At 36.1% G+C, this 14,634-nt stretch overlaps 1 protein-coding gene across 17 annotated transcripts in view; it reads left to right on the forward strand.

Moving 5' to 3' along the window:
- The first annotated feature begins 447 nt into the window (after window positions 1-447).
- Window positions 448-14,634, forward strand: part of IKZF2 (IKAROS family zinc finger 2) — a 161,818-nt gene continuing 147,631 nt past the window's right edge. For 2 of the 17 annotated variants that reach the window (XM_032278322.1, XM_032278329.1), the window contains exons 1-3: window positions 449-728; window positions 3,501-3,549; window positions 4,325-4,429. In XM_032278322.1, the coding sequence (XP_032134213.1) occupies window positions 3,516-3,549; window positions 4,325-4,429 (139 nt within the window). In that variant the 5' untranslated portion in view covers window positions 449-728; window positions 3,501-3,515. The other 15 variants (XM_032278325.1, XM_032278333.1, XM_032278330.1 and 12 more) reach the window with 13 other exon arrangements.

The following is a 14,634-nucleotide window of genomic DNA, read 5'->3' on the forward strand; positions in this document are numbered from 1 at the left end:
GACACGGGAAGGGGGACTGGGGGTCGTCTTGGCACACTCGGGAAGCGCGTTACCTGGGCCCCTGTCAGAGGCAGGGTCCGCCGTCCGGGGACCTACGGGCTGGGGGAGACGCGGCCGGGCGCGCGGGTGGGCGCGAGAGATTGCGCCCGTCGCGAAGCAGCCGGGGCAGCACTTGTCCTGTAATCGATTGCCGAGCGCGCCGAGCGGCTGAGCGCGCAGACACGCGCACACGCGCCCGCCAGCCCGCGCGCGCGCGCGCGAACACACGCTCTCATACACACAGGCACAGGCGCTCGGGCATACACACAGGCACAGGCGCTCGGGCCCTGCACACACGCACGCCCGCGCACGCACGTCCGCCCGCCCGCGCCCGGGGCTCCGCCGCCCGCCGCCCGCCACCCGCCGCCGCCGCCGCCGCCGCCGCCAGCCCGCCCTCCGCCCGCGGGCGTCTGCGCGAGCCCGGCCGGCGGGGGAGATGTGCTCGGGCTCCACCGGATCGGTTTCTCGGGGTTTGACCAGCTGTCCCGGGCTAACCCTGCTCCTCGCTGAAGATGGAGGAAGTAAAAACAGGATTACCCTTAGCTACAGATCCACTGCCTTAGTTTCCACCACCAACTGCAGTGCACAAACACACGTTAGGCACAGGAAAGAAAGAAAGACAGAGGACACATTAACAGTAAACACAAACAAAAGGGTGATGGGATTATTTTACTGCATGCACTGCTGAGGTAAATCTCCGCTTGGCTTTTGCGTGGTGAAGAACAGCTCTTGTTTTATTTGTCTTCTGATTCATAGATTATATATAAATATGTGTATGATTTTCAAAGGGGGGAGTGTTTTCAAAGTTAAGTGTAATTATATAGGATCTCGTTTTGCACTGTGATGTGATCAAATGACTTGTTGCTGTTAACCAGTAATAATAATAATGTAGGTATTTTTCTCTGGGATGGATGGATTGTGGTTCTGATTAGGTTAATGATTTTTGTAAAGGACGCTCAGGGAATCGGGTTGAAAATGATGTCCTCTGCCTTAATTTATCGTCCCCTCCTTGTAATCTGTTTCTGGGATGTTAATCGATTAATCAGTTCTCATCTCTATAGCTATCATGAATTTGGACTTGTTTTGCTTTGTTTTAACTTGAATTCCAAGAACAAATATTGGGTAGGCTGGAATAAATTGCAGCTGTCCAGATAGAAGGTAATATCCAGATCCTGTTGGAATTAAAAAAAAAAAAACAAAACTGGTATGACACATATACAAAGGCAGCAGTTAAATCACTTTGACAGGTTCTAGTATGGGCGAAAGAGATGGAATTAAGATTTATTTTTTTTTCTTTTTTGCCAAGGGCCAAAACCAGTCCTGTGAAGTTGGCCTAGGTTCCTAGCTGGGTTCTGCCTGACTGTCCCTCCCCTCTACCCGTTCCCCCCCCCCACCCTTTTCTTTCAGTTTTCTTGTCTTAGCTTTTGGTCGATTCTTAAGGAACCGGTGGATCAAGTTTTTTCTCTTGTTAATCGCATTGCTATAGCACTGACTGACCTCTCTCTCTCTCTCTCTCTTTTTTTTTCCTCTTTCCTGAAAGTACGTGGTGCCATTCCTGAGTGACTTTTCCTACTAGACCATCCCAAAGGGACGAGGGGGAGGGGTGGAAGGAGGAGGAGGAGGAGGAGGAGAAGGGGGGTGTTCCTTCTCTCTCATTTCTTGGTTTTGTTTATCAGCCGATCTGTTTGCTGGATTTGGGCTTGGAATGACCCACCTGTAAAGTGCTTTTCCTTCCTCCTCCCCTTGAACTCTGCAGGGGGCTTGGCTTGGAGGGGGCAAGGAAGGGAAAGAGAGAAGGGGGAAATACAAAAAACTTCTTTCTTTCTCCCTCCGTTTATCTTCAGCCCGACATTGTCACCTCCTCTTTGAGGGGTTAGAAGAAGCTGAGATCTCCCGACAGAGCTGGAAATGGTGATGAATCTTTTTTAATCAAAGGACAATTTCTTTTGTATGTACATTTCGTTTCTCTTTCTCCTTTTTCTTTTTCTTTCTTTCCTTCTCTGAGGGTTAATAACCATTTCATTGATGGGGCAGCCTTCTTTCGCTTCTCCCTGACGTTTCTTTCTTTTTAATATGTGTGTGTTAAATGTGTACATTTTTAAAGAGATAAGCTCATTTGTAAAATATCCGAAGAAACTGCTCCTCTTTTAAAGTTTACAGATCTCTTTCTTTAAAGCCTTATGTAATCATAATTTAAAAGAATGTGATAACAGTACAGCAGGTTGAAATTTAAGTGCTATGTAGTGAGTGAGTTGGGAATTTGATGTGATTATTCCATAAAGAAAGAAAGAAAAGTTTTTTTGGGGGGGGTGGGTAAAGGGAGGGTGGTGGTGAAGAAGGGGAGGGGAGGGAGAAGGGAAGTGGTTTTGGAGACAAGAAGTGAAGCTGCCTGTTTTCCAGTAAGTAATGGAGAAATTCCAGGAGCCAGGGCTAAATATACTTGGCGATCAATACAGAAATGGCTCATTGTGAATAATTTAGCTGCTGGTGCAGTCAGAGTTTTGAAACTAAAGGCAAAAAGGACCAAGGCCAAAGGGGTGGGGGGCGGGGAAAGTAAAAATCTTCTCAGGACTTGTCAATTCTTAAACTTTTTTCCCCCCACAGAATACAGTTAGATTATTGATCTTCTCATTATGTGATTCAAAGCTAGTGGGTGTCATCTCATATAGTTTACTTTTGTTTCTGAGAATTAAGTTCTGTTTTGTGTCATCTGTGCATGAGAATAATTGCCCAAAGTTTTTTTTTTTTAAGTTATTCCCTCCAGCACAACCAAAGTTTATGAAATTTTCAAAATCAGAATGTATTAAGTAGGCTTGGCATTTGTATCCAAGCATGGTCTGGCAGGAAATTAAGATTACATTGAACAGGTGCTTACAGAGAACTTGGGGTAGGCTAAAATGTCAATACAAGTCAGGGAGTTGGCCAACTGCTGTAGAAATCTTCAAGACACCGTTGGGCACTAAGTTTTTTGTTTTGTTTTGTTTTCTCATGTTTGTTTGTCCTCCCCCTCCCTATTAGAACATGATGAACCAACTTGCAACAATTGTGAATAGAGCTATCTGTATACTGGGGAAATCCTCAAACTGCAGTGTGATTGTGGGAAGTAGTGAATGGTAAAATACTTAAATCCCAGTTAAAGCGGACACATTTGAGGTGTACCTCCTATTTTTTTTCTTTAAACTCAGTAAGTTTTAATCAAGAGAGTCATTTCTTTTTTGCTCTAGCCCATCTCACAGCACACTTATCTTTCCTATCCTATCTCCAGCAGGAATCAGATCATTTGCAGAAAGAGTTCAGTGACTTGCAAATGAGCACATACAGTAGTACACTGTAGTATGTTTCTGGGCACAGGTTGCAGCAGCAACATGAACTAACTGCTTGAAGCATCAAATAAATAAAGAATTTAATGGTAGATACTGAAAGGAATCATTGTATTAAGGATATAATCTTTTGTTTTGCAGCATTGCACTTTGACTATGGAAACAGAGGCTATTGATGGCTATATAACGTGTAAGTATTCGTTTTCATTAATTTGTTATTGGTAATAAAGTTACCTTTGTATTACCTGTGTTTTAATTCCTGGATTATGAAACTTTGTTAAGAATTCTGCATTCTTTTTTTCTATCTGTTCACAATTTTACCTTTGAATGAGTTTGAGAAAATAACAGCACAGAAGTGAAATAAGAAGAAAATATAGAAATATACTCTTAAGTAGTATACTTAAATCAATAGTAGCTAGCAGATTAACACTTTCCTGCTTTTTAAATTTTACTTTATTGGAAGTTTAGAATAGGTCAGGTTACATGTATGTCTACTAATATGGTGTGTACTAAATATTTACTACTATGTAACCTAATTTTTATTATGTGAAAGAGAATTAGCTTTCCTAACTTGACATTTCTGTAGCTACCCATCTTTTCCACCTTCTCTCTGATAGCCAGCATTTTGGAAAATGCTCATTATAAATGCTGTGTGCTTAATAATTAAATAAGATGTTAAAAGAAAAGTCATTTTTTTAACTGAAAGATACTTTAGAAATCAGCAACTTCATAAGAGTAGTGAGATAAAGTTTTGTTAATTTTTTATTGTGGGTTGATTATGGCTTTTCATCATTTCATTCAACTATATTTCTAAATGATATTTCCTTATAGTTTCTTTTAAGGGAAAAATGTATTACCTTACAGTTTGAAGGCTATGCATGCCATTGGGTGTACAAAGCAAAGTTAGTAATTACATTTTATGTGACATTGAATAGAAACCAAAAGATTTTATTTTGTGAAAGCAGGTGACAATGAGCTTTCACCCGAAAGGGAGCACTCCACTATGGCAATTGACCTCACCTCAAGCACACCCAATGGACAGCATGCCTCACCAAGTCACATGACAAGCAGTAAGTCTTCATTTTATGATTTTTTTTTTTTCTATTTCTCCAGCAACAGACTTGAATTTGTTAAGTGTGTGGGGTCCTCTCACGTTGTGGTGTAGCTACGGTTATAGATTTTGCTAAAGAAAGAACAACACAGATTTATTCCTGTTCATTCTAGTATTATAAAACATGAGCCTGCTTACTAGTCTGAACTATCCCAAGGTGGCATTTGGGAGCTGGTGCTTACCTGTATCAGGTAAGAAAGGTTAGAATTTGCTTGTTATTGTTTTGACTTGCCAGGTTTGTGGCTGGATTTTTTTGTTGTTGTTGTTGGATAAAAAATGTGGAAATATCAGTTCCAAAGGACTCTTCACAATTAAAAAATAAAATAATTTTATATTGCCTTGGTAGAAAGCTAAACCATCAGTAGTAGTATTAGTGTTACTTGCTTTAAAAAAATGTGAAAGGTTCTTCTCCAAAGCATTGGAAGTGAAGTGTAATTGAAAATTTATAGAACTTATTTATATCCATTTCTCTAACAAAGATGAAAGCATTTAGTCCAGAGAAGAACTGATAAAATTTGGAAAGGTGTTTTAAACTTGTAGGAAAAGACAGTTTTGGCTACTATTTTTGATAAAGGTTGTTTATTGATACATTGTATTGATAATGTATTGATACATTGTTTTCATGTAATAAGAAAACAACTTACATGCTGTCAGTGACAGAAGACGAAATACTTTCCTTTATTAAGAATATGTTTTTTTCTTAATTATAATGTTTTATCAGTTTAGTTATCAAGTGCAAGTGCTTTATTACTCTTACTCAAAAGTAATTTGAAATATTTTTTTCTTTGTACTTTCAATTTATATTTTATTCTTATACATTATAGAAAGAACATTGGACTTATATGTAAATATAATTAAATTTACAAGTTTTCTGTCTTGGCAATATGTGAAGGAAAGGCATTTTCTTTCCATTTTTTCTTCCCTGAAGATTTAATAACTAAGAGAAGTGAATCATCTACTTAATTATGAGCATATTCATAAGTTCATTCTGAGTATCCAGAGAGAGCAACTTTTTCTTTTTAGTTCTCTCTAACAGCTCTTGAAACTTTAAGTTATTATAAAGCTACAAGCTTAATAATTAGGAAAGACTACTGAATTATAAGCAATTTATATAGAATACTATTGAATACATTTTGCAATTTATTAACTTTAATTTTAGGTTATTGACTTGAAATTATGATTAAATTATTTGAGTTTGCTTTATTTATTTAAAAGTTATAGTTATTTTAAGTAATGAGGAGGATTTAAGAAGCAGGCATTATAATTCCTTTATCATTTAGAAAGAAAAAGCTAGTAAAGTTAATGAGTGAATGTATACTAAATTATTATGCTAATCTCATAATGATCCTTTTGCATTCATTTTTTTTTGCTAGTTTATTTGATAAAAACTATACTATGACTATAATTTAGGCAATAGAGTTTTTACATTTCAATATACTAGTTCTTTGGCATAATATATTTTTATTTCTCAGATAACTCACATGATTTCCTAAGGAGTAAAAAGAGATTAATATGTAGTTTCTGTTAGTTAGCTATTGGCTTTAGAAACATTGCATGGATAGGGTAGGGAGTAACTGTTAATCAGAGACTTGACTGTCATCCCCTAGACACAACCAAAGGAAAATGCTTGTCAATTGGTTAACTGGCTACTTTATTTGTGAATTCGATTCTGGTTTTGCTTCAGAAAGGCAGTTCTCTCATCTTTTTAAATAAACATTGCAAAGTGTAGGCATGCAATTTGAACAAATAAGAACTGTCCTTTTAACATTTGAGCTTTTCTCACCCAACAACAGTAAACTTATGTTTGGTAGAGTTTTTTAACTTACTAGCCTGTGACAATTCCATGTTAATACAGTTTTTGGCTAAGCTGCCCATGTTTTCAGGTTCTTTTCCAAAGAGTTGCAGGTTAAATATTTTGGCTCTCACTTCAGAGCTGTCTCTTGCATCCTTTATGTAGCCTCTATTTACAGTATCTAGGTTACCCACTTAGGTGTTAGATGGAGAAGATACCCATTTTTCCTCTCTGTTAGATCTAGGAGAATATCAGCATTTTAGATTACCAAAGCAAATAGTGATAGAGAGGGACTCTTGTCTATTAATTAGAACAAGAGGCCTAGAATTGGTCACTCTGATGTTTTTTCGTGACTTAGAATAATTTTTGTTTGCGTCTGACCTGTCAGATCACTTGTGTCTGAGATCACTGGTTTTCCTAAATCCCTTTACATGCATTGTTGACTTTGTTAAATGAAAAGAGCTTATTTATTTTCTGCGTTTTTTAATATCTTCATATATACTTTCTGGAGGGTGGCTGTTTCCAAAAACAGAGCTGCAATTTTGATTGAAAGTGTTAAAGCTAAAAGTAAATGTGAAAACCTTTAAGATAGTTTCTAGTAGCAGGAAGGAGAGAATGGGAATATATGTGTAGGGAAGAAAAAAGTTATTTTTAAACAGTTTAAAAAAATAAAATAAGTAAAATATATATATATATATATATTTTTAAATAAAACAGCTAACATTCTGGCCAGAAAAACTATCAATAAGGCATGAGAGCTCACTTATTTTGGCTTTAGGAAGGTAGTCAGTACTACTATAAGGTCCCAGCATTTGTTTAAGCTGTTTGGTAACTATTCTAAGATGAAGGGTTTCTGTGCAACTTGCTGCCAGCTATTGTATAAAAATAATGACAGCAGCTATCATTATTTGACAGTGCTAGAAAAGAGCACCGGCGACTTGGGAGAGAACTAAAAATGTTACATTATAATGCCTGACAGTTTTGGGTTTTAAAATTTAGCATGTAAGATAAACTTAAAAAGAAGTAAGAGGTATTAGTGATCCTAACATTTTATAATGACTACTTCCTATGGTTTTGAATGAATTTTCTTAGAGAACTTTGAACTTTTTCTTCTGAAATAGGATCTGTTTGATAAGAAGATGGGCATTGTTGCCTGAAATCATTAGTGTACATATTGAGTCTGCTGACAATCTTCGGTGTCAGGGATGACAGTATATGCCTTGATGGCGATTGGAAATACACAGTGTTAAGTGATTTTAAAAATAGAATCTGGGAATTAAAAATCTGAGACAGACATCTCAGAACAATATAGAAATAATCCATATTGCATTTCGGCCCATCAGATGAAAAACTTACTTTGTGATTCCTTCTGTTTCTTGGTTAGCTCGTTTTCAGTTCTTGCATAGTTGTTGAGTATTGGTTTCAGACTGTTCTATACCGGCAGCTGACTATTTTGAAAATTGCTTAAAGTTCAACATTTTAAAATTAATTTTATTTTTCTTATCTATTTTTTATAATGTTTAAGTTTACCTTGCAGGTAGTTACTTAAATGGTTACATCATGATGCAAAATTTGTTTCTATTACTTGAAAGCTCTTAAGTGGATCAACTGTACAGTCAATGCTATTTATCAGTCTGATGGCCAGGTGGCATGTATGGAATCGGAAGAAGTAGTAAGTCTAGTTTTACAAGGCTCTGACCAATAATCAGGTCAGGGAATCTAGTTTTTTCTTTTCAGAGTGCTTCACATTAACTTTTTTCTCAGCTAGTTTCCATTTTTAGAATCTAGTGAAGCAGAAGTATATTATGATCTCTATTTTTCATATGTGGAAATTGAGACTTGAAATCAATTTACCTCTTAGAGAACTTAGCAGAAAGATGAAGTTATCAGGATTGAGACATAAAATTATGATATTACCTTGTGGGTTAGTTAGATATTTGCTATCTCTACAATGTCACTTTCTCAGGGTGTCTGCTGTGTCCAATGCTGGCCCATATTTTTGTGGCAAAAGCAATATTTCAGAAACAGAAGAGTGTTGTTATGAGGGTAGAGTGATATCAGATAATCTTTTCAAGAGGGTGTTCTAATGCACTTTTTGAAATAGAGCCTATATTATGGGACTCACCAGCTTTCTGAGTTGTCTTCTGTAGCTTAGTTTGGCAGTCACCCTTGGTTGGATTTCTGTAAGACACACCCTAATATGACACCAGATGGGCTTGATGTAAAATCTTGCTGTTTTAAGTCACGGTACTTAAGTTTGTGTATATATCCAATGTACTTTACATTTAGTTATTATTTATTAGGGAATTAAGTAAAAATAGTTCTGATTTAACTTGTTTACAGCAATCAGAGATAAGTGTCATAACTATGTACCAAAAGAGAAAAAAGGAAGGGAAAAAAGGAAAGTAAAGGAGGTATATATTTGTTGGTAAATAACAGCAAAAGTGCTATAATTTTTTCTTTGCACTTCATTCCACTCCCAACTCCCCGTCTTTTTAGACTGCTTCGTATGTGAATTAAAGTCTGTTTTCAAAAAACAAAACAACTTACAGTGGAAAGATTATCCTTGTTGTCTCTATCTTTGTTTAAAATCTGTTTTTTCTGCTGGAAGTACCTTTTTTAAAAAAAAAAGTAACATCATTGATTATGTTCTCTTTGGGAGTCTTCCTGTAAGCTGTAGTGAATTTTCATCTCTGGGTTCCGTGCTCTTCTCTCCTAACTTTTGATATATTGATATGTTTTGAATATTCACCTATTTTTATCATATCTGGAAATATCAATAGCATGGTTCCAGTCCTAAAATGAGATAGAATATGTTGTTTTTATTTTTTTTTCTTTTTTTCTTTTTTTTTTTTTTTTTTTTTAGAGACGGAGTTTCGCTCTTGTTACCCAGGCTGGAGTGCAATGGCGCGATCTCGGCTCACCGCAACCTCCGCCTCCTGGGTTCAGGCAATTCTCCTGCCTCAACCTCCTGAGTAGCTGGGATTACAGGCACGCGCCACCATGCCCAGCTGATTTTTTTTGTATTTTTAGTAGAGACGGGGTTTCACCGTGTTGACCAGGATGGTCTCGATCTGTTGACCTCGTGATCCACCCGCCTCGGCCTCCCAAAGTGCTGGGATTACAGGCGTGAGCCACCGCGCCCGGCAGAATATGTTGTTTTTCTTTACTTTTTTCTTTATATCTGTTTATGTCAAATGTATTCATTGACCTGTTAATATTTTCTTTTTGTGAATTAACTGAGACTCAGTATATCTCTGCTTTGATATAGGTAAGGTTTATTTAGGGACGGTTTCCTTTATTATAAATGTTATAATCACCACTGGAGTGAGAGAAGGTAGAGGGGCATCCCATCCTTTATTGAGTGCACTTAGTATACTAGATGCTTTTGTTATTATTTCACTTTGTCTCCACATCAATTCTGTGAGGTAGGCAAGTAATTACTCCATTTTATAACACTTAAAACTGAGACTCAGAAGCAGTAGATTGTGAGTGGTTAAAAATATGGGCTTTGCAATTATGCTGGCCTGGGTTAAAATTCCTGCTTTGCTGTGTGACCTTGGGCATGTCACTTCACATCTCTGAGCTCCAGCTTCCTTATCTGTAGGATGCGGATAAACAATGCCTACCTCAATGCGCTGTTGTGAGGTTTCAATAAGGCAATATATGCAAAATGCTTAGCACAACTTCTGGCACATGCTAAGTCACAATAAATAATCACTGCTGCTATTACTCAGAGCAGCCAAGTTACTTTTTCATGGACCTATGACTCATAAGAAAAAGAGTTTGTTTTCAAATCCAAATCTATTTGAAATCTGGGTCTTTTGTTCTTTCCTGTTTATTACACAGGTCCAGGGAACAGAGATAGGGATTTCTGACAATTTAGAGTAAGAATTGAAGCAGGACTCCTCCATTATTTAAAGCATCTACGAAGATTTTGGTTAAGAAAGAAGTAGAGTTTGTCTATATGTCAGAATTGAAGAATTTCGGGGAGGGGTGGTGCTTGACATTCCTGAGTATTGTTTTGTGGTTTTGATTATATGTAAAGCAAATCACTGCATGTTATTGGTGATCCAGATATACCAATCATTACAAATGAAAAAAGAAAAAAAATTCTCTCGAAAGAGTAACCTATTCCTGTGGAGAATCAATTCTTACAGAATCCTCATCTAAAATTTAACCTCATTTGATGTTTCTGGTGGTACCGTAAATTCTCACTTGACGATTCCTAATAAAATTGTTGGTTTAATTGTCGATTGTGCACTTGAGCGTAGTAGTTTAGGTGTTTCAAATTTGAAGTAGGCTTAAAATGCAATTATCAATTATAAGCATTTGACATTTTCCTGTTCAATTCTAGTTGATCAATAAATATTTGTGAGATGCTTCATATGTACCAGGTATTGTAAGGTGAATCCAAAGGTGAATAAATAGTATATAGTCCTTTTCCTCCAGGAACTCATACTCTAGTGGGACAGACAGACATTAAATGGAGCATTTTCCTGTAGTAAGCTTAGTGTCTTGATTATTATAAGGGATGAGAGATGGTGCTAGTTTGGAAAGATGTTTTTAGATGTTTTAAAAATGTTTTTAGTTTAGACTGCTTGAGCCGAGACTTATTAAATGAATAGTATTTAGGGGAGAAATGGAAGGCCTTTTCAATAAATGATGTACCCACAATAAGAGGTGAGAAATAGCATGCAGTATTCTGGGAAATACAAGCAAATTGGTATTTCTAGACTGTAAACTTGGAGTCTAAGGATTTGAGGCGAGGAACGACTTTGGAGAGTTAATCAAGGCAGGATAATGGAATATCTTGTATGAGGGTAAACCTGACTTTCATTTTCATGGAAGTCAATGGTTTTAACAAAGTTGGTGACTTCAGTCTTTTTTGACTGACATGGATCTATTTCACTACAGTGTGGAGAAGAAGATTGTGGATGGGGACAGTCTATAGGCAGGTGCATCTTTAACAGTCTGTTTCGGTGTTTGACTGAGAAGTCATGAGAGCTAGCAGTAGTGGGATAAAAAGGAAGGAGAAGGATCTAAGTAATATTTAGCAGCTTAAAGTAGACAGTACGTGGGTAGTAGAATTAAGGAGAGAAGAGGGTCAACCTCTACATTACTGGATAGATGGTGGTACATTCTGTCAGTGAAGATGGCAAATACTGGAGCAGGTTTCCTAGAAAAGATTTAGCTTAGTTCAGTTCTGGTTTGAAGCATCTGCAGGGTACAATTTGGGAGGGGGATAGCAATTAGTTACATAGTTATAGACTGAAGTATGAATTTTCCTAATTAGTGAAAACTAGTATTACCCGATGGTTTGGTTACTTTTCTGCCCGTATAACTTTAACAATAATTCAATACCATATTTTAAAAACATTCATGTCTAAGTAATTCTCAGTATTTGATCAGTGGCAATATTTCCTCAGTTGCCCATTAAATCAAAATTCTATATTGAATTGTATGTGCACAGCTTCAATAAACTCTTTGCTTAATGGAATCCTTCTATGCTAGTCTCAGAAGTTGAATTAATTGACCGACTGATTTTTGGACAAAAAGCTCTTCAACATTTTGTGGTATATCTAATATCATAATTTTTATGTTTTTTTTTAAAAATCATAAGACAAATGTATGCCATATACTCTAGTGCCTCTTCTCTAATGATTTGTCTTTATTCTGTATCTTGTTTCTTTATAAATAAATATGTTACTGAAAATATTATATACTTATTGCAGGTTGTTAGCTAAATACTACTCAGTTTTGCCACATTAATAGCTAAGGATTTAATATTCCTCACCAGAGCCTTTTTGAAGACTTTTAGTTAAATATGCAGATACAATATATATTATTTTAAAATGATTTATATGTAATTAATTTTTTAAAAAAAATAACATTATGCCCCTTGGGATGAGGTTACCTGGAGGGGAAACTATAGCATATATCTTAATTAATATACATATTCTAAAATATTATAGAATTTCATCTTAAAATATGTAAGCACTGATTACCTAAGACACCATAGAATTCCAAATGAATGTTAATGCTAGAAACAGTTCTTCTGAGATTTCCTGTATGTGGAGATTCAGAACTCCCTAGAGAGATATTTTTCATCTTTTGATCATTGATCCAGCATACGTTTATTAAGCACTTACTGTGTATGATGCACTGCTGGTACTGGGGCTCAAAAAATATGTTTGAGGTGTTTTTCAGAGAAGGATGTTATCTTCAAGGGTTCAAATGAATTGATATTTTTTGTGAGATCATAATACTGCTTATTACATTTAGAAGTAAATGAGTGTGATGTGCTAACCATGACTTATATCCATTATAGATTAATGAGCTGCTTCTCACCTTTTACCTCCAAGAGTTTTTCAAACGTGTATAAATTTGAGGAGATACAGTGAAACAGACAAAAGGGCAACCAGCCACCTAGATCAGTTCTTACAGGATAACATTTCCCCACAAAATTATTTATAATGCAGGATTTGGTACTCATCCTTGCAAGTTCTGAAACTAGATTTGTGGCACACTTAGAGTGAATCTGTATCTCAAGGTTGAGTGACATTAAACAAGTTTATGAAATTGATATTTAAAATCAGATTGCCAATTTATGTTTAGATGTTAATTAAAAATGACACACACACACACACACACACACACACCCCTCCCCCAACCAACAAACATAGGAGTTGTATCACTCTATTGGCCTGACCAGATCATTTTGTTCTTGTGAGCTGACCTATATGGGTAATCAGTAAAGGTCATTTAGTGAGCAAGGAATCTGAACAAAGGGAGTTAGTTATATAATTCAAATGTTTGATAGCATCAGACTAAGAAAGCCTAATATATTCAGCATCACAATAGAGATGGTGTTGCCATTAGGATAATTATGGTTGAAGTCCTTTGTCTAATTCCTTCTCCTTTGAATGTACATGGATTTAGATTCCCTAGATCTGTGTTCAACCAAAATACTTCTGAGAATCATTCCCTCCCACCCTTGGCTTCCTTGGCTAAATCTTCTACATTGAGTCTTTAACCTATATTAATACATACAATTAGGTTATGACCAGTTTTTTTCTGGCCTGGGATCCATTCATTTTCTTTAATGTGATTTATATTTCTGCTTTACGTTGTAAAATGTCGATTTTATAGCCTAACTCTATGAAGACAATCTTATAATGCCCATAAAGGATACTTTCTTCAACCACTATTGCCATAAATTCAAACTTCCATTCACAGAAATCTCAATAGCCAATGTGGTCAGCAGTTTAAAAGTTTTTAATATCTATTTTAGATGAAGATGGAAAATAGCACTGCCACTTGAGAAAGATACCTTAAGTTAGCTGGTGATATAGAGGCACTTCCAGTTTATAGGTCAGAAGGAAAAAAACACCAAACCAGTGTCATGAAATTATTGAAGCAATCTGACTGCAGCAAATGAGATTTTATAGCAAATGGTTGTGTTACATGTTACTTAGTAGGAAAGCTGTCTTAGTCACTGAGTGTGAATTAAGTGACTTTTCAAAGCATATACGTTTATTTGGGGGCCACACATTGATTATAAAGGAATTAATCAGATTTTCCAGATGTGAATCTTTGAGGAAAATGGTCATACCTCTTCATCCCCAGCATATGCATTGTACACATTGTAGGAACCTGGTAAATATTTGTTGAATGAAAGAACTACTTAAGATTAGCATATTAAATATGTCTTTTTAAATAATATGCTTCTGACCTACTTGAAAAAATTTGGAAACTTGATTTCTTAGTTGTTGAAATAATCCAAAATCTTAATTTACTTGTGTTTAATCTTAATTCTCTGTTTGGCTTTGTGTTATTTTTAATGTCTCACTCTAAAAAAGATTTTGTAATCTTCAGATTGGTCTCAAAAGCTGATCTCTAAGTTTCTAAACAGCTCTTATGTTTTCTGATTTTATACAACTATGTTCAGTGGAATCCACATTAATGTTAATGTAGATGTTTCCATGATACCACCATCATCATCTTCATTACTACTATTAATATATTAATATAGCACATTTAGGGTTACAGATTTAATTCCATATACTTGTAATTTTAAAACCAGTTATCTATCACTTATTTAAACTGTTTTTAGTAGCATGTACAAGATGGAATGCTTCAATTAGCTTTTCTTATGCACTCCAGATATTTTGATGAGTGTATAATTAATCAGTGTGAAGTCACGTTCTAATAAATTAACATTCTGGGTGTCTACACTTTTGACGTTTTTGTCATTGCTCTCATTATCATTGAAGCTGTAGTTCTCCTTTTATTTGACGATGTCAACTCTACCTACTTCTTACTAAGACATCAACATGCAGGGCTTGATCATGTTTTGAAGTGCTAGGGTA

This window comes from Sapajus apella, unplaced genomic scaffold (genome assembly GCF_009761245.1).
Source record: "Sapajus apella isolate SASKATOON/1434 unplaced genomic scaffold, GSC_monkey_1.0 scaffold10, whole genome shotgun sequence".
Taxonomy (NCBI): Eukaryota; Metazoa; Chordata; class Mammalia; order Primates; family Cebidae; genus Sapajus; species Sapajus apella.